The following is a 21,252-nucleotide window of genomic DNA, read 5'->3' on the forward strand; positions in this document are numbered from 1 at the left end:
CTGGTGTTGGGACTGTCATCTATGAGCTTTAGCAACCGCAGTTCATAATTAACCTAGCTGAATAGGGTACTGCACTTCCTCTGCATTCGGTGTTCTATTAATCCTCCAGTACTCAGTCCTCGGAGCCACATCTGCTAGACGGACTACACCATGTTAAGGTAAAGTTGACATTTGGATGAGTGGGGCTCTGTATTCACATCATTATTCCTGTAACACCTGATTATTGTCTGTGACAACATTAATTACACAAAACACAAGATTTGCTAAATGGTTGATGTCTCTACAATCAGGCATTTTGGATCATAAAAAATATCAGTTATTGACAAGTAGGTGAGAATTTTAGGCTTTCTCCAGAGATTTAACACACACACAAACACATGCCTACAAAGAGAAACTATCTGCAGATTGAACAATGGAAACTCCAGGTAGTAATATCAACAATGTAGGGAAAAACAGATTGCTGTTTACCATAAAGATAACACACTAAGTTGCAGACATCACAATTAAGAAATTAAATGACTTCACAATTTTGAATAAGAACAACTATTAACTGTAGAATGGAATGACGACAATGCAAATTTGTGCCGGATCAGGACTTTGTGAACCTGGATTTCCTGCATATCTCGAGTGGTCACCTTACTATTTGGCTATCCGTGTACGACTCACGGCCACACCCAAACTTCCATATGTCGTCAACCGTGCGTCTACAACCAGTACTCCTACATTCATTATGTATATTCCTGTACAGGTCAGACATTTTACTGGAAAGTCACTTGCCCGGTTTTGGCAGATAAATACAATATTGCAGTGAGTGTGTTATTCTGATTACAATGCAAAGTTCGTTTGGACATGCATCATAATCAGAATAACACAGGTACTGCAATATCATACAATTAAGACATTTACGCATAAGCTTTTAGCTATAGCCTTCATCATTAAATGAACAACACACCCCATTTGTTCGCAAAAGCAAGCACACCTCATGCACACATGACCACCAACACTGGCAGCTCGGGCTAAAATGCAGTTATCAAGTGAGATGCAAGAAACAATGTGGAGAGGGTTGGGAAGGAGAGAAAAGATCAGTGTACAGTTGGGAGGAAGGGGGGGGGGGGGGGAGAGGAGCACTCTCTGGGCAGAGTGCACAGGGACTAGAATACCCACAGATGCAGCATCAGGAGGTTGTGTGGCAGGGAGGTGGGGAAAAATGGAACGAGAAAGGAGAGGAGTGGGAAAGAATGGGCAGATGTCTTGGGAGAGGGCAGAAAACAATGAGTGTGGGAGGCGAGAATGGGGAGGATGTGATAGGACAGAGGGGATGGAAACTGGTGGGTGGAGGGTGTGGGGACAGATTGTTACCTTTGGTTGAGGCCAGGATAATTATGGGAGCAGAGAAAGTGTTGTAAGGATAACTCCCATCTGCACAGTTCAGAAAAGCAGATGGTGGAGGGGAGGATCCAGATGGCTGGGGTTGTGAAGCAGCCATTGAAATCAAGTATATTATGTTCAGCTGCATGTTGTGTTGCAGGATGATCTTCTTTGCTCTTGGCCACAGTCTGGTGGTGGCCATTCATCCTCATGGACAATTCGTTGGTAGTTACATTAAAGCAAAAAGTTGTGCAATGGTTGTAGCAGAGAGTTGGTAAATGACATGGCTGCTTTTGCTGGTGCCCAGCCCATGGTGGGGTAGGATAAGCCTGTGACAGGAGTCTAATAGGAAGTGCTGGGTGGGTGGATTGGGCAGATCTCAACCTTGGATCTTCCACAGGCATATTATCCTTGTGACAAAAGGCTGTGACAGCAGAATAAGGATGGACCAGGATGTTGTGGAGGTTGGGTGGGTGTGGAACACTACTTCAGGAGGGGTGGGAAGGATCTCGGGTAGGTTGTCCCCCATTTCAGGGAATGATTATAGGTAATCAAAGTTCTGCTGAAGAATGTTGTTCCAGTCTGGGATGGTATTGGTTGATGAAGTGGGCACTCCTATGTGCTGGTTCTTGGAGATGGTGGAAGGATTTTGGTGTGAGGGAAATGGAATGGGAGATCTCTTTGCAGACTATGTTTCGGGGGAACAGGAGGTGGTAATGTCTGTCTGTGAAGGCCTTGGCGAGACCCTCAGCATACTGGATAAGAGAGTTCTTGTCACTGCAGATATGCCATCCCTGGGGGGGCCAGGCTGTATGGGAGGGATTTTTTGGTGTGGAAGGGATGACAGCTGTCGAAGTGCAGGTGATTGGTAGATTTGTTGCAGACAGAGGTGTGGATGGAGCCATCGGAGAGGTGGTGGTTCAATGTCTAGGAAGGTGGCATGCTGCGTTGAGGATGACCAGGCGAAATGGATGGGAGAAAAGACATTGAGGTTGTGAAGGAATTAAGATAGGGTGACGTGGCACACCTCTCTTCTCCTACTTGTGCTCTCTCTTACCTCTTCCCTATCCCCTCCAGATTGCTGATCCTGTCCCACGTGATAGTTGCATTCTGGCTCGAGCTGCTGGTGTCGGCAGTCATCTGTGTGTGAGGTGTGCTTGCTCGTGTGAATGAATGACGTACGTTTATCTTTTTCTGCCGAAGGCTGTGGCTGAAAGCTGTAAGTCTCTTTTCATTGTGTCTGTATGTAACTTATCATCTTTACAGTAAGCTGTGCTCTATCTTTTCCTACATTGTTCATATGTGCAGACTTATACTGGGATATGCGTGATACTGCTAAATAAGAGACAGACTTTGGAACCACAATGTCTTCACCAACACAGTTGACACAAAGGTTAGGAAACTCGAATTGTATTTGGTAGAAGGGAGTTCAACCAATCCAATTATCGTTTTCCTTCATTCCAAAAAGTCTCTTACGGTATTGTTAATGGTGCCACATTTGTTTTTGTGTCACATACTCTTCCAACCTGAGTGTGTTCTCCACCTCTTATGACATCAATGACATTGACACATTTAACTCAAAGCTCCCTTGTTTTGATACAACAAGATACATTACTGTCACACCTATAATATGTATAGTGTTCACTCTGTGCTAATCAAAATGTGAACATAGAAATTTGCTATCAATAGAATATTTACTGTTCTAATAATTCAGTCATGGTTTTAGTATACACCAGTAAACTGCTGGTGGCTTGTTAACAGTTGGTATTACGTAAGTAATTATTATTCATGTTTGGATCCTACTGGACCATAATAAGGGGCATTTCCAGAGTTTTATTTTATTTTTTCTTTGTACCCACATTACTTTCATTGTCACAGAATGGGTTTTTTTACATTCATCAGGTCAAGTTATTCCTGTCTTATTGGGTTTTTTTTCTGCCAGTCCGAGCTGTCCAGTCATGAATTTCCTGTCTGGCATATCCAGGGCTGTTACTCTTCCTTCCTTCAGGCCATATTTCATTGCTTCAATCCATTTTATTGTTTCAATTTTAGTTTTGCTGCAACTTTCATACAATTCCACGTCTGTCTATGCAATCTGGTTGGTTACAGTCTTTTAATATGTTCATAGAATTTTAGCTTTTTTTTTTCAAATCTGAATTAACGCTGGTGTAATTTTCACTTTCTTTATTTGCTCTTAATCTGTATGTTCCTTCATCAGAATAATTTGGACTTAAAATTTTTCTGATTACTTTTTGTTCTCCCAATTGGATTTCAATGGTGTCTCTCTTTTCCTGTTTGGAATGAGTGTTTCAGTCCCATAAACACACTCCAGTTTGATGAGTGTCTTGTAGTCCCTATGTTTTATGTATTTTGTAGTACATATGTTTCGTAAGTGTTGTAGTCATTTTGTGGCAATGACTTTCATAATCAGTCTTTTCCAGGACAATCTCGTGAATGATTTTGTCTAAATTTTTGAACTGAGAAACACTCAATTTTTGTCCGTCTCCATCTTCCACCCCCCCCCCCCCCCCCCCCCCACTCTCTCTCTCTCTCTCTCTCCCTGTGTGTGTTTTTTTAGAATTTTGGCTGCCAGGTTGGTGTTGGACATGTATATTTTATTTTATTTTTTTTTCTCTCAAATTTTATTTGCAGACCTGCTGTTTCTTTAAGAATTTCTATTTGTTTTTGTGCTTTTTCAGTGCACTGACGTAGAACTTCTACATCATATGGGAAGTCTATCCCACCCAGTATTGGTTCTTCCTACTTTCTGGTTCATTGATTGTAAGCTAAGATTTTGCTCAGATTACTTTTGTTAACAGTTGAAAAATAATGGGGCAATTCATCCCCTTTTGCCATTCGCATTTTAATTTCAAAATGTAAGATGTCTTCGACAAATTTTACCTTATTTAACATGTCACTAATTACTGCTGTAATTTTGATGTCCTTGCCATATTCTTTCAGAATTTGGAACAGAGACTTACGATCCACTTAGTCATAAGCTCCCCTTTTTTCAATCTACAATGGTACAGGCTACATTCTTATTACAATTTGATATCAGAGAATTAGTTTTACTTATTCATTTTGCAGAGGATCTGTTTTGTCTGAAGCCTGACTGATACTCACCGATTTTGCATTAATGATGTTGCTGTTCACAGATCAGGAGACATTTGTTATATCTTGTAGTTTCCATTGTGCTGAACATCTTAGTGGATATCAGCATGGAGGAAAAACAAATATATGTTTCTTATATTACTGTATTTTCCTTTTTCTTTTTCCACTCAGCTAAGCACACTAATATTTTGTGTGGCAAACTTATTTCAGAACTGACAATAAGAGAGTTAAGATGTTTCGAGATTTTTCTTTTACATTTCATAATGTAATTTCTATTTACATCTGGTGCAAGAGACATTAATGGCACCTGCTTTTGTACTATATTTGCAGGGACCTGCTGAGAAACAATGCCAAACTGCGAGTGCTTCTGATGCGCGACTGCAAACTGGAGGACCTTCCGACTGGCCTTCTGAGAAATGCGTCTAATCTGGAATGGCTGGACCTGTCGAGTAATGACATCTCACAGTTCCCCTCAGACTTCATTCAGGATTGCACGAAGCTGGCCTATTTAGGATTGGCCTACAACAAGCTTAAAGTTCTCAGTTCAGATGTACTGCACCAGCGTGGTGGATCTCTTGCAACGTAAGTGTGCCTCTAATTTAGTTTTAATCAACCTGTCTCTTGGTATCAGGCTAACTTCTATCCTTGCCTATTATATACTTCTTCTAATCTCTATGAATCACTGTGAATGATTCCATTCTTTGAATTTACTTCCTGAAATATCTCTTCATGGGATGTGGTGATCATCTTGATGCCTCTCTTGTCCTTCCATTTCGTCAGCATCTGCTTGCTCCTATATACTGTTGAGTATTCACCCTACTTCAGACTTTTTGTTTTCTTTTCTGTTTTACTGTATTGCACTGGCAACTTTAGTGTTCTTACCCGCCGGCCGCGGTGGCCGTGCGGTTCTAGGCACTTCAGTACGGAACCGCGTGACTGCTACAGTCGCAGGTTCGAATCCTGCCTCAGGTGTGGATGTGTGTGATGTCCTTAGGTTAGTTAGGTTTAAGTAGTTCTAAGTTCTATGGGACTGATGACCTGAGATGTTGAGTCCCATAGTGCTCAGAGACATTTGAACCATTTGTCCTTACCCCTTAGTTTGTCGATCAAAATGGAGTGGTATACCAGTTGTTAAGATAAATGCAATAACTGTTTCCAAACATATTACGAGCAAGCTCCAGTACAGTTAGACTAGTTAGTTTCTCTTCAGCATAATGACTGCCATTATTCGTTACCTCATCAGTATGAACAGTGAAAACCTTGTAACTAACTGAGAATAAATTATCTTGACTGATGAGGGGTACTATCTGGTGGAGAAAGGATTGTAACACCTGTGAGCCAGAAACTCATCATTCTCACTAGTTAAAAGTTGCAGAAGGCTGTGAACAATAATCTGAGAATGAGGTGATTACAGGTGTATATACCCATGATGCCAACTTGATGGCTTAAACTCATTCTTGCTATTTGCAACCCTAGGATTCAACAAAAAAAAAAATTTGTAATTTTCTTTCACCTGTTACAGTTTGGAACTGGAAGGCAACCCTTGGCGCTGTGACTGCAACCTTCTGCCCCTTGCCGGCTGGGCCACGTTGAGAAAAGATGCGGTACCGGGACGGCCCAAGTGCAGCTCGCCACACGATGTCGAGGACGAGCCGCTGCAGCGCTGGTTCCACAGCAAAGACGCGATGAAGTGCGGTGGAGCCACCACGTCACTGCGCACGGACCTGAACCGAGTACTGTCTGTGGCTCGTGCTGTCGCCAAGCAGGGACCGAGCTTCTTCGCAAACCTGCTCCCCGTCTCTGACGAGGAAGTCGGCTTCACCGCCACAAATTACTTTTCGTACGCCATGGCGGCCCGGACCGATGCAGACGTCGACAGCGTGGTGTGGCACTGGGCGCGGTTCCTCGAGAAGGTTCTCGACAGGCGGCACCTCCGCTACAGCAAATTGGTTGCCGAGAAGGGCATAGACCAGATCGGCATGGACAGGATGCTGCTGCTCAGCAAGGAGACTGAGAAAGATCCTCTGAAAGTTAACATTGACGTCCTGATGGATCCACTCACAACCACCACCTCGAAGCCACCGGCAGCCAGAGCTATCGAGCGGCCGCTGCGGCCGAAGGGCTTCGAACCTCTCGTGAATTTCACTTACATTATGAACAATGTCCCAGAGAACATTACAAAAGTAGTTGATGACGGTATTGAGGAAGAGCTGAAGATTCTGTTCGGAGTCATCAACGGCACTAATGCCACCAGCCCGAATGCTACAGCAGCCAATGCGACGACATCGAATTCTACAGGTAATGTCACGACTGGCTCCCCAAACACTACTATTGCTGCCAAAAACGTGACCCTGGCTCCTTTCTTGCAAAATAGTGCTGCTGTCACAACAACACCTGCAAGTCTGGCCCCTGCCGTTACCTCCACTCCACCTCCTTCCAATCTGTCTTCTGTAATGGCCGTATCCACGAGTACACCTCTTTCACCTAACGCTTCCAGTGTGATGCCTGTCAACACGATCCCAAATACAACCTTACTTGTTAACGGTACTTCTCCCGATAACCGGAACGTAACGAACTCTACTTCATCCCTGGCAGGTCTCAATGCGACTGCTGCATCTGCCAATGGCACATCGGTGCCACCGAAAAAGCTGAATGCCACAGAGCAGGTCGTGGCTGGCCTGCGTTCTGAGCTTCGCGAGGTGCTTTCCACTCTGCTGCTGAGCATCGATCGGGCCAAATGGGATGCGGCGTACCAGAAGTCCATCAAGGAGGAAGAGGAGAAAGCTAAGAAATCACCACAGCCGCCAAATTTTGCACAGCAACCAAAACCACCCACTGCTGAGATGAACACGAGGGTTGCAGGAAGTAGTGCAGAAAGCTGTGTATTGATGCAACCTCGACTTACTGTACTTATTGCTTTTCTGACTCTATTGGCCCATCCTCTTGTATAACTGCTCTGTAGAACTGAGCATGCAATAGCCAGCTTTTGGTATTTCAGCCACAATTTAATATAAAATGCATTTTCGTCATCCGTGTGCATGTCATTGTCTTTATTCCTCTTTCGCTGCTTATGAATTGAAAATTCGGGTGTACTTTGCTGAAGGATGTCCTGGGAACAGTTGTTTCTTTGACTGGAATCATTTAGGAAAAGCTGCCTGAATGAAATTCTAGGTGCCTGTGAATGACTTCTGGCTTGATGCATTATATCTAATCCTTTGATTTAAAGGATTTATTCATTAGGAAAGGAACATAAACAAGCAGCAACTGGCAGGCTTCATATTCTATCCGAAGACCTATTTCTTGAAAACAGTGCCAACTGCAGTACATAATTGACTGAAGAGCTAATTTTATTATTTAATGAATCACTCATGAGTAAATAAGAGATCAGGTTTGATTGCATAATATTGGATAACAGACTTCATTGTTTGATTACTTGGCCCTGTACAATAAGGTAACTTCTGTTGTCATACTGCTTAGTTACTGCATGTTGAAGGAAGTTGATGTTATGCGTAGACCACTCACTGTTCAATTGTTCACACAGCAGTGGCTTGCAACCTTATCAAGAATGAAGCATGTACAGTTTCTTGTGAACATAAATGCTGTACTATAATGATTGTATCACATATTGTAGCACATATTTGTTATTTGTGCTGAAAATATTCCATGAAAGGTGCTTTGTTCATAAATTACTTACTTATTACTATTCAGTATCTATGTTGTTGTTGGAGAACTTCCAAATGTTAGCACTGTTTGAGAAGTGTCAGTCTTGGTGTTGTAGTTTTGTCTTTCCCATTCCCATTTGCACAATCACCACTTATTTACATAGATGTGTTGTAATAGAGAGCATAAACCACATAAAAAACTTATAAAAGAAATTTACATGCTTTGAGGCAGTGACCACAATCCAGCAGTAAGGAGTTGAGAATGTGTGTGCACATTTGTGTAGGTGTGTTGCACGATTCTGTAGACTTAACAGTATTCGTAAATGTGTGATGCCTGTTACATGTTTTAGATTCTTTACTTGTTATTCAATAAGCACTCCTACAGCTTTTATATTTCTGTTTTTTTTTTTAAATTTGTTTGTATGTGTGTTCTGGATTTTTTAAATATTATATGGAATGAGAGAAACTAGGTCTTGATGCAAACTTTTGATACACTTGGAAATGGTTGAAATTTTTTTGTTGCATATATGACCTCCTCCAGGAGGCCTAACACTTTCAAAATTTGTTTGACATTCAAATAAACTTTGGAGCAATGAAATTTGTTACTATTTTTCTCATTATAACTGAGATGTTGGTGAAGCATCAAACTTTGTTCAACTATTATATAATTAAAAATGGTTTTCCATTGAATTTGATCTGATGGTCTGATTAAATTCAGGAATTTATATAGAAATAATTCAAATTTCAATTATAGAAACATTTCATTTAATATGTATAGACCTGATATGATTAAATTTAATATGGTTCACTGCTACAGAAGTGGATGTAGTAGCTTCTACTGTCTGTTGCTGAATAATGTGGCCCATTCCATATGCCTGATGGGCGATGCCTCTTCTTTGTGAGACTCTCTGTGAACGAATTAATGTTAAAACACATGTAACTGTTATTGCACATTCAGATAGGTACTTAAAAGTGAGAATAAGTTTGTTTGGGAAAAGGAATGGGAGTCTCAAGTTCCAAAGGTTATTTCTTTTTCATATTTTTAAAGTTGTAAGAATGAACCAATGAATAGTGGTAAATTAATTAGTGGTAAATTAAATTTAATGATTGCTTCCACTATCTATGTCAAAGCTACCTTCAACAGATACACCCCAAATATAACACATACATTCTTCACTTTCATTATGTTCCTTCTGTTTGACTTACAAAATCACCTTAAGGTAAAATTTCCTGGAGATGGTAACATATGAACAAAATAAGAAACTTACAGGAAGGTGGTCAGAGCAGCTACACTTACACAGAATATTCTACATGTTACTGTAAACTATTTCCCATATAGTTTTCCATTACATTCTCTCACTCCCTCCTTTTCCAAATCCCTAGTAGCCATTATTCCATTAACTCTCTCTCTCTCTCTCTCTCTCTCTCTCTCTCTCTCTCTCTCTCTCTCATCCGAGTGCTAATTACGTTATTTCAGAAAACTACAAATTAATCATTTTCCAAATACCCTGCCATAGACCTACATGGTCATGCATGGTATTGTGCTGAGATGAAATAAGAGGTGTTGACTTTTAGGATTTATACTATATTTTGTCATTCCCTGTTAATTGTACAGGAGAAAGATATTTTTTATGTTAAAGATATACAATACTCATTTTAATGTAAAAGACTGTAAACCATAGCACTTACGAAACTATGCGTTGTTTGCATGTGAATCTTGCCTCTTTTCTGTTGCTTTGTTTTGTTTTGTTTTGTTTTGTTGTATATTTGGTTAATTCTAAAAGAGAAAAATTTGATAACGCTTTTAAGAAATGATGAATATCAAGTGTCTAGTGTTTACATTCCTCACAGTGATTGAAATATGACAAAAATTAAGCTAAACACTGTTTGAGACTAAGGGAGAATATGCAATAGCTAACATATGGGACTGTATGCAGGTACAGAAATGGAAAATGAGATTTATCTCAAGTTGCAGGAACTTGTATCTCAAACTTTTTATGTTCACTTTAATTGTCTCTTGATGTAGGAACTGGAAGATTGTAAAGATAAAGTTGTGAGGTTTTAATTTTTTTGTTTCCTGTGATACCTGACTTACCAGCCTACCTCCAACTCTTTTATTGAGACAAGTGTCACAAATTTTTTATTTCACAGGATCACATGTTTGTGATAGTATTAAAGCGTTTAATGTTGATGTTAACAATTCCTGTGACAGTATGTTCAGAAATTGTTGACAATATTTCATGAAATCTTTTTAAAAAACAAAGAATAAATAAAATATTTTTATGATTTCAGAAAAACTGTGATTTAAAACAATCTCAATCAGAACTACGTAAAACTTTGTATGTTTTAGAGGTATTTGCTACGGAAGAAATGGGTGACCATTAGTAATAAAATATATTTTGGTTAGCAAATTTATTGGATTGTGCAAAAGGATTGACATACATTTTCAGCATTTTTCACAGCATTACAAAGGAAGACATTTTTCTGTTGTTAAATGTTATTGCCTATTATCATTTCTGTTTTCCTGTTTGTGGATATGATGTGTTATGAATTGCAAATATTCAATACTCTCAAATTGAAGTATTTTCATATTGTATTGCATTGTATTGAACTTTTCTAAGCAAATGCAATTAAAATTGGTGGATTTCTTACTGTATTGCTATATTTACAAACTTTAAAGTATATTTTAAAATTTCAAAATAGTTTTTCATTTAAATATACAAAATTGTCCAGAATCCTTTTATACATCTTCTGTTATGAACTTGTGTTTGGCTTTAAAATAAGAATTTGGGGATTACTATCAATGGATCTTTGACGCAATCAGAGATTCATCACTGTCAATACACATTTGTGTGGAAGCTATATCGTCACATTACTAACTGAACAGTTACAATCAACAAATGAGTGGCTCTGCGGGCATGTTTCTTACTAAAGATCAAAAGGGAAACGGAGGTGGTGTATTTGTCATAGTAGATAAGAAACTCAGATCCACCGAGGTACAAATTGAAGCTGCATGTGAGATTGTTTGGGCAAGACGTAGTATCAGGGATGAGCATAAAATGATGACTGCATCCTTCTATCGCCCACCAGCCTCATCTCCTGATGCAACTGGAAACTTCAGAGAAAACCTCAGTTCACTTGTACATATGTACTGTAATCATTGGTGGTAACTTTAATTTTCCAACTATTAACTGGGAAAATTACAGTTTTGCTAATGGTGGATGTGATAAGACATCATGTGAGTTTTACTAAAAGCCTTCTCTGAAAACTACCTAGAACAGTACTTAGGAACCCCACTCATGAAGGAAATATTTTAGACCCAATGGCAAAAAATAAAGATGACCTCTTTGAGGGTGTCCACATCAAAACTGGTATCGGTGACCATGATGCAATTGTGGCAAAAAATGATTACCAAAGTACAAAGGACCACTACAACTGGTAGAAAGCCATATATGTACAGTAAACTTGATAATATGTACCCAGTACAATTGAGAGAACCTCCATGATAATATGTCACTGTAGAGAAACTTCTAAAGAAATGGGAATTACTGCATAATAGGTGAAAAAAAAAAAAAAAAGCATAGGGCTACAGACATAGAGGAGATGCTGAATGGAAAGCATCTAGCTGTCAAAAGAACAATACATGCTGCCTTAAATGATTACTGTAGCAGAATATTGTTAAATGATATTTCGCAAAACCAGAGTTAGTGACCAATCCCCAGCAAATGAGGCAGGCATTGAAACTGAAGGTAGCAAAGCAAAAGATGAAGTGCTTAACTCTATTTTAAAATGCTCCTTTACAAAGGAAAACACAGGAGAATTGCCACAATTTAATCCTCGTACCACTGAAAAGACAAATGAAATAAGTATTAGTGTTAGTGATGTTGACAAACAGTTGAAATCAATAAAATTGAACGAAGCTACAGAGTCCGATGGAATCCCTATCAGACTCTACACTGAATTCGTGACTGAGTTAGCTCCTCTTCTAACTGTAATCTATTGTAGATCCCACAAATGAAAAACTGTGCTCAGTTTATGGGAAAAAGTAAGCGACCCACAAAACTACCATCCAGTATCCTTGACATCGATTTTTTGTAGAATCTTAGAACATTCATAGCTCAAACATAGTGAGGTATCTTGTGCAGGATGACCTCCTCAGTGCCAATCAGCATAGATTCCAAAAACCAGTATTTCTTGATTTCAGAAAAGTATTTGACACAGTACCACATCTATGCTTATCGTCAGTATGATCATATGGGGTACCAAATGAATTTTGTGACTGGACTGAGGACTTTTTTGTAGGGAGGACCAAGCATGTTACCTCGAAGAGAGAATGATCGTCAGATGTAGAAGTAACTTCAAGTGTGCCCCAGGGATCCCTGCTGTTCATGTTGTACATTAATGACCTTGCAGACAATATTAATAGTAACCTCAGACTTTTTGCAGATGATGCAGTTATCTATGATGATGTACTGTCTGAAAGAAGCTGCATAAATATTCAGTCAGATCTTGATAAGATATCAAAGTGGTGCAAAGATTGGCAACTTGCTTTAAATGTTCAGAAATGTTAAATTGTGCTCTTCACCATACAAAAAAAACATAGTATCTGATGACAATAATATCAGCCAACTCATGCAAATACGGGGGTGTAACACTTTCTAGCGATACAAAATGGAATGATCAGATAGGTTCAGTTGTGGGTAAAACAAGTGGTAGACTTCAATGTATTGATAGAATACTGGGGAAGTGCAATCAGTCTACAAAGGAAATTGCCTACAAATCACTAGTTCTAGAATACTGCTCAAGTGTGTAGGCTCTGTACCAAATAGGACTAACAGGGGACATTGAATGTATCTGGAGAAGGGCAGCATAAATGGTCACAGGTTTGTTTGGTCTGTGGGAGAAGTCATAGATATACTAAAGACTGGAAGACTCTTGATGATAGAAGAAAAGTATCCCGAGACAGTTTAACAAAGATTCAAGAAATATATTTAGATGATGATTCTGGGAAGATACTACAATCCCCTACATATCATTTGCATAGGAATTGTTAGGGTAAGTTTACAATAATTACTGCATACACAGAGGCCTTCAAAAAGTTATTCTTCCCATGCTCCATATGTGAATGGAACAGGAAGAGCTCTAATAACTGGTACAATGGGGTATACCCTGTATCATACACCTCGCAGTGGTTTGCTGAGTACAGGGGTAGATGTAGATCTTGCCAGTATGATGATAGTTGCAGTCTTCCAGATCATGAAACACTGGCATTGGGAACAGTTTAATTGAACCACTATATTTCCAAAGTTTTAATATTATTATGCAACCTCTCAAAATCAGTCCTAGTTAGTCAATATTATTGCATATCTGGGAAATACTGTCAGTATTATTGATGGTCTGGAAGCCACTTAAGTGAAAGCTTAAAAATGGAGAATAAACGAAAGTACAAATTTTTATCCTAGTTACATAAATGAATTTACATTTTTGCCACCATAATGTAAATAAAAATACATTTTTATGTCCTAGACATAAGGAAAAGTATCATATTTCTTCTTTTAAGAATATGTGTTTACCTGAGTAGTTTCCTGTACAATAAGAAATGCCGTATAACTCCAAGAATTGATTGATTCTATAAAAAAGTTTGATGTATGAGGAATGTTTTTAGTTACCTTTTGAATATTTGTAAATTATTGCTTTTATACCTGACACAGTAACACTCTTTTGTAGTTTCGGACTCTTGGTGGAATTTTTCCACCTGTCTTGTATTGTGGTTGCAAATGTCACAATTTCCCTCAAAGAATTCCCTTTTGATGGCTGCAAAATCATGAGCGAGTGATATATAGACATATAATAGTAAGTATCCTGAGACCTCTGCAGGATATAATATATATTAAGCTCAGGCTTGTCTTTTGCAGTTTGGAAACTTTTCCAATTCCTGCTGCACTCCCCAGCAGATTACACCATGGAAGATTATAGAATGGAAATATGTAAAATATGACAATGGCATTATTTATCTGACAACAAAGTAAGAAATGGCTCCAGTGCAAAGTATGCTGGGCTACATTTTTTGAGCAGTTGTTAATTTTTCTCTTCCATCTTAACTGATTGTCATATTCAGAAGCCTCAAATTTCTTATATATGGTTTCATTAATTTTCTAATTGTTAATATGTCTGCAGTTGTCGTTACCAGAAGGAAATTCACTGTGACTTACGGTGGCACAGCTATGTGACAAGCATATGTCACAGAAGAAGAGAAGGACAAACAGAGAAATCGGGTCGTAGTAAGCACATACATGCAGTATTTTCATCATATAGGGTCTATGGTAGATAAGTTCAGGGCAGTAGCTCCATGCATGAGATGTATGTCTCCTTGTGGCAACAGATGCATGTGAAAAATCCTCAGTGTGGCTCAGTAGGAAAACTGACAAACGAGGTGATACAATAGGGGACAGGAACTGGACTTAATTGTTTTAAATCTAGTGGGCCAGCCAAGTTTATTTGAGGGATGATCAGTTGTTGCTACTAATACAGATGTCACTTTAGCAAAGTGGACAGCAGCAGCTAAGATTAAAAGCTGGCATGTGCCCCAAGTCTAACATCTAGTGAACCTAATGCAATTTTCATCAAAGGGAAAGTGGCAACAATAGAGGGAGACAAGCAGAGGGAAGCATAATTGGGTTAGACAATTTCCAATGGAATCAATTCCAGTACATATATACTTGAGTGTGCAGCCATTAACTGAATTATTGCAAAGAGCACAGGATATTTATATCCCAAAGAAAAAAATAAACAGTTACTGTACTGTCCCAGGAAGCCCTGAACTTTCCATACTCAGGCAGAAAGTAAGATCAAGAGAAGAGCTTACTAGTGTACTTAAGGCCAATCAGAGCATACTGTGAAGCTTTATGAAAACAGGGTAATTAAAATGTGCTACAAAACAATGCTTCAGGAATATAAAATAATGCATTGGGACAAGTTTTGTCGAAGGTAATTGCAATTTGACATGTAATCTGTTGATTAAAAAGATTAAAAGTTCATAGATAGGATGGTCAATGACAGCTGGATGGATGGAGTGAGCAGAATCTCTGCAAACTGTCCCACTTCCTGATGTAACACGAACAGGTGCACTGAAATGCTTGCACAACTTAGCAATAAGTGAACTAGATAATGAATATGGCAGTCAGATGTTGGTGTTACCTTTTGTTCAGGAAGAAGTTGCTATCACATTCCAAAGCCCAAATCTGGAAAAGCACCAGGTCTGGATGACATCTACCCTGAGGTCGCATGAATGATAGGTCCACTGACAGTACCCTATTTGGCAGTATTATTCAATGAGGTGTTGCAAATAGATAAGATCCTGGCAATTTAGAGTAGTGATTCAAAAGGAAAAGGATAAAGACTCCGTAAGTGGTTCATTGTTTTGGGATCTTAGTACTGAACTCCTTAACATTTATTAGATGAGACAGATATTGTTGAAGGTGTTGTATATGTGGATGATGTCCTAGATGCTCTGTCTGCAGACTCCAGGGTGAGACCAGAGGAAAAGAAGAATGAGGTGCCCGTTCAGATGCAGTGTGGTGTATGGGCAAGAAACTGGCTACAGTTGTCCATAAAACCATATACGAGGGTCATTTCAAAAATCATGCACACTGCACATGCGTGACCATTAAGGTGGCGTGATCAAGCTGAAATTCATGTCACTCATGACTGAGACTTTACACGTGACAGTCGTATATGTGTCCGCAGGTTCATGTGGCTGTGTTGTGAGTCATTCAGTTTTAAAATGCAAGCTGAAGCTGAGTAAAATCAGATTACAAGAGGTGACAAGTGTTCCTATATCAAAATCGAATCCTGACGTGTAAAGAAAACAATGGAAATTTATAACGCTTTGAGAGAGGCATCTGGTAATAGTGTAATGGATCGTAGCACAGTATCATGACAGTGGTCTGCTCGTTTCCATGAAGGTTGTGTAAGTACTTGTGAGAGAACAACCCAAGAAGTGGAAAGCCAGCAAATGCAAGAGACTACTCATCTCAAGTTACTGTTAATGACATTTTGAGAGAGGATCAACAAAAACATGTGAGGAAGTTGTATATGAGGCCAAAATGTCAGTCCCTTTAGTTTACAGAGTCGTGACTGAAAAGTTAAAATGAGAAAAGTCGCTGCAAGATGAGTTCCACACGACCTGAATAAAGAGCGAAAAGGAGATCGCAAAAGAATCACAGAAGAATTGTTTCAGCATTATCGAATAGAGGAACAGTTTCTGCAAAGGATTGTTGCACTTGATGAAACCTCGTTACGAGAGTTTGAGCCACTACTGAAGAATCAGTTGTGACAATGGAAAAGTTTCGACTCCCCTCGCCCGAAAAAATTCCGCCACCAACAATCAAAGGTGAAACTGATAATGATCTTTGAGTATGACATGAATGGAGTCATAGCTACAAATACAGGGGTGCTCGGGACATCTGTAACAGGCGCGTACTACAAGCTGTTTCTCCAAAATGTTTTGCACTCGAAAATTTGTCAAAGAAGGCCCGATGTGCTTGCAGCTGGTGTCCTCATTCTGTACAATAATGCAAGACCTGTATTGCCCTACAGGTGAGAGAAACACTCGACAAGTATGGATGGGAAACACTTCCCCACCCACCATACAGTTCTGATATGAGCCTGACAAGTTTTGATTTGTTTTCCAGACTGAAGGGACAACTCTGTGGAAAAGGTTTTCATGCAACTAATGGAGCTTCCAGTGAGGTGACTCATGTGATCAGACAACTCAACAATGAAGGTGCCTATCCGGAATACAGACGGTGCCAAAACATTGGATAGCTGTCATAAGCAGGAATGGAGATTATGTTGAAGACCTTTAGAGGTACTTTGTAAAATAAATTATTTTCGATTTTATATTACAGTGTGCACTACTTTTGAAATGACCCTTATACATACCTCTGAAGGGAAGACTTTCTCCCACCAGATATCCTTACCTAAGGTTGGACTGGATCCTTCTAAAATGCAGCACTGTTTTTATGTCTCTTGGTATTATTCTGAGTGAGAAAGGGAACCTTCTACAACATGTAAAATCCCCTACTCAGAAAGCGGCTGAAATTATGCATAAGACTGCCCATGCTGGTAGTGTCAACTGTAATTTACTTCTGCACGTTGTGCAGTCATATCATGAAGTTGTCTTCAGCGCTATTGTAAGCTTTGCTGCTGGCACCTGCTTGAATCACCTTCGACTGGAGAGATGCAGAACAATAGCGCAATGAATTCAGTGGAGCTTCTTTCCTGTCCCACTTGTGCCTTTTTCACTACTTGTGTTAATAGTAAGTGATTCTTGGGATCTTTCTGATGATTATCATGGTACATTGGAGGGGGGGGGGGGGGCAGCATTGTTTTTGTTAAGGCGTGTAGAATATAACCACGTATATGATATGACAAGAACTCATATTACTAATAAGACTCGTAAGCCTGGAAGTTAGACAGAAAGTCAGACTGGAACACCAAAAACATTGCAAGGTAAGTATACAGTATATTCCTGAGCATTAGTAAAAGGCTCAGTATGGATGACATAGCTCCAACTCGATGTGCATCTATTAACAGCCCGTGGCCCATATCTCAAACATCTACATCTAATGGGATGTAGAAACATACCAATCTCTGATTGTGGAGGAGAAGGTTGTGCCGATCGTGCCTGTTCGAGGTGCCCCATTTCCAAGTAGGGAGAGAACACACACAATTAGACTGCGATCTGCAAACAGTTTAAATGACCAAATTATACACTGCAGGTAATATTATTAGACATCAAATAAGTGGACACTGAATAACCAAATAATTTCAACAGACTAGAAGGAGTGTTTTCTCCATTATAGAGAGTGGCAAGCATGAACAAAATATGATTAAGAGAAACTATAAAAAATATACATTGCTGTGTAAAACTTAAGGACAAAAGTAGCTTTTGCATGAAGCATCACTACCAAGCAGTGGTGGCTGCTGTGTAAGACCACAAAAGCACATGAGCACACGAACACCCAACTTTTGACACCCTGTGCATTTTTGGGCTATTTTTCTTTGAATGCTGTTAAGCATAACACAGGTACTGCAATCTGAAAGATATGGCATGTAGATGTACCACGCTACTGCTCCTCTAGGCTCCGTGAAACTGGACATCATGATTGTGAGCATACCTTCAGTTATGCATGTTTTTAGAAGCTTCTGCACATGTGCAACTTGTGTGACGTAATTGTCTTACGGCCAAATACATACGGATTTAACAAACAATGTGCTCGGTTCATAATGTGCACAGATAGCCCTTGCCACTCAACTGGAAGTTCACATCAGTGCCACTAGGAGGTAGCGATCTGCAGCATACTTTTATCCCCGTTTGCTCAGCATAAATACTGCTAGATGATAGTACACTCCTCAGATATACTATTCACTCACTATATACTGTATTAAAATTAGATTGGACATCAGTATATATTAAAGTTATGCTGACAGTAAACATATTTTGTGGGTTTCTGAATGATTTATTGTATATTATGTTACAAGCATTATTGTATAGTAATCCATTTGAGACACTGAGAATCATAAGGGCCTAAAGCACATCACCGTCGATTGTGACAGTATCGAATTTATTCGTGCTTCTGAAATCTGTTGATTTTATGGTGACTCAGGTTTATCTGTGCTGTAGGGCCACATTCTATATATGAAACCAAGTTCGTAGACATTACTACTTGAGTTTAATCACTTCAACAAATAGCACTTTGTGTTTGGAGTTGGTTGTTCACTGTGCAGGAATTGGCTTTCATGTGCACTGTAAACATGAACTATGTTGAATCTATTTTAAACACTAATAGAAAAGTACAGCTGTGTGGACAGGTTGCAAGTTGTGCTTAGGTAGCTCAGTTATTAGAACATTTGCCCAAGAACGACGAAGGTCCCGAGTTAGTGTCTTAGTTTGGCACATGGCTTCAATGAGCCAGGACTTTTCATAACAGCACATACTCTGCTACAGAGTGAAAATCTCATTCTGTGAACAGAAAAGTAAATCACCAGGAGAAGTTAGCTGTGAAGGAACTAGGGACTCCAAGAACAGATCCTTTGATTGAGAGAGTCACAAAATCAAATAAGCATGACTTTAACTGAACATTTGAACAAGGAAGTGTACTGTTACTGCAAGTTATTGTGTGGGTGCAGCATAAGAGTATCTGATTTAGAGCCCAGAAGTAAATTTTTGAACTAATGCATGTGTTGGGATCTTGTTCATTTGTCCGGAAAAAAAATGGAAGAGCATGATAACTCCTATTTATGCAAAAACGCGAAATGGAGAATTGCGAAAGCTTACACATCATTTAGTTATTGCCCTAAACTTTACTAAAATATGTATAAAACAACAAAATTCCACAAAATAATTCTTTCTTTTGTCAGATAACTTATATACATATTATTATTATTATTGACTTTTTTTCTCAGACTTAAGTCTGGTTAAAAATGGAACGTTATGCGGACCTCGGTCAAGCGTGACTTCCTTGTAACTGTATGGTATATGTTATATTGCATTTAGGAACTTTCGGGTAATTGAACATGTATCAATAATTACAGATTTTTGTAGTTGTATATATATGTTTGGCTGTAGCTGTATTGCATTGATGTACTGGTGAATATTGTGAGGTATGACTCCTGTAGTTGATAGTATAATTGGGATAATGTCGACTTTATCCTGATGCCACATGTCCTTGACTTCCTGAGCCAGTTGAATGTATTTTTCAATTTTTTCTCCTCTTTTCTTCTGTATATTTGTTGTGTTGGGTATGGATATTTCAATTAGTTGTGTTAATTTCTTCTTTTTATTGGTGAGTATGATGTCAGGTTTGTTATGTGGTGTTGTTTTATCTGTTATAATCGTTCTGTTCCAGTATAATTTGTATTCATCATTCTCCAGTACATTTTGTGGTGTGTACTTGTATGTGGGAACGTGTTGTTTTATTAGTTTATGTTTTATGGCAAGTTGTTGATGTATTATTTTTGCTACATTGTCATGTCTTCTGGGGTATTCTGTATTTGCTAGTATTGTACATCCGCTTGTGATGTGATCTACTGTTTCTATTTGTTGTTTGCAAAGTCTGCATTTATCTGTTGTGGTATTGGGATCTTTAATAATATGCTTGCTGTAATATCTGGTGTTTATTGTTTGATCCTGTATTGCGATCATGAATCCTACCGTCTCACTGTATATATTGCCGTTTCTTAGCCATGTGTTGGATGCGTCTTGATCTATGTGTGGCTGTGTTAGATGATACGGGTGCTTGCCGTGTAGTGTTTTCTTTTTCCAATTTACTTTCTTTGTATCTGTTGATGTTATGTGATCTAAAGGGTTGTAGAAGTTGTTATGAAATTGCAATGGTGTAGCTGATGTATTTATATGAGTGATTGCTTTGTGTATTTTGCTAGTTTCTGCTCGTTCTAGAAAGAATTTTCTTAAATTGTCTACCTGTCCATAATGTAGGTTTTTTATATCTATAAATCCCCTTCCACCTTCCTTTCTGCTTAATGTGAATCTTTCTGTTGCTGAATGTATGTGATGTATTCTATATTTGTGGCATTGTGATCGTGTAAGTGTATTGAGTGCTTCTAGGTCTGTGTCACTCCATTTCACTACTCCAAATGAGTAGGTCAATACTGGTATAGCATAAGTATTTATGGCTTTTGTCTTGTTTCTTGCTGTCAGTTCTGTTTTCAGTATTTTTGTTAGTCTTTGTCTATATTTTTCTTTTAGTTCTTCTTTAATATTTGTATTATCTATTCCTATTTTTTGTCTGTATCCTAGGTATTTATAGGCATCTGTTTTTTCCATCGCTTCTATGCAGTCGCTGTGGTTATCCAATATGTAATCTTCTTGTTTAGTGTGTTTGCCCTTGACTATGCTATATTTCTTACATTTGTCTGTTCCAAAAGCCATATTTATATCATTGCTGAATACTTCTGTTATCTTTAGTAATTGGTTGAGTTGTTGATTTGTTGCTGCCAGTAGTTTTAGATCATCCATGTATAGCAAATGTGTGATTTTGTGTGAGTATGTTCCAGTAATATTGTATCCATAATTTGTATTATTTAG

General features: G+C 38.8%; 1 protein-coding gene across 3 annotated transcripts in view; it reads left to right on the forward strand.

The window, feature by feature from the left end:
• Window positions 1–10,818, forward strand: part of LOC126106891 (uncharacterized) — a 276,906-nt gene extending 266,088 nt beyond the window's left edge. Inside the window, exons 8-10 of one of the 3 annotated variants that reach the window (XM_049913303.1) lie at window positions 4,810–5,061; window positions 6,002–6,777; window positions 7,075–10,818. In XM_049913303.1, the coding sequence (XP_049769260.1) occupies window positions 4,810–5,061; window positions 6,002–6,777; window positions 7,075–7,430 (1,384 nt within the window). In that variant the 3' untranslated portion in view covers window positions 7,431–10,818. Of the gene's footprint in view, window positions 1–4,809; window positions 5,062–6,001 lie in introns of all 3 variants that reach the window. The other 2 variants (XM_049913302.1, XM_049913304.1) reach the window with 2 other exon arrangements.
• The last annotated feature ends 10,434 nt before the right edge of the window (window positions 10,819–21,252 follow it).

The sequence above is a fragment of the Schistocerca cancellata genome, chromosome 10 (assembly GCF_023864275.1).
Source record: "Schistocerca cancellata isolate TAMUIC-IGC-003103 chromosome 10, iqSchCanc2.1, whole genome shotgun sequence".
Taxonomy (NCBI): domain Eukaryota; kingdom Metazoa; phylum Arthropoda; class Insecta; order Orthoptera; family Acrididae; genus Schistocerca; species Schistocerca cancellata.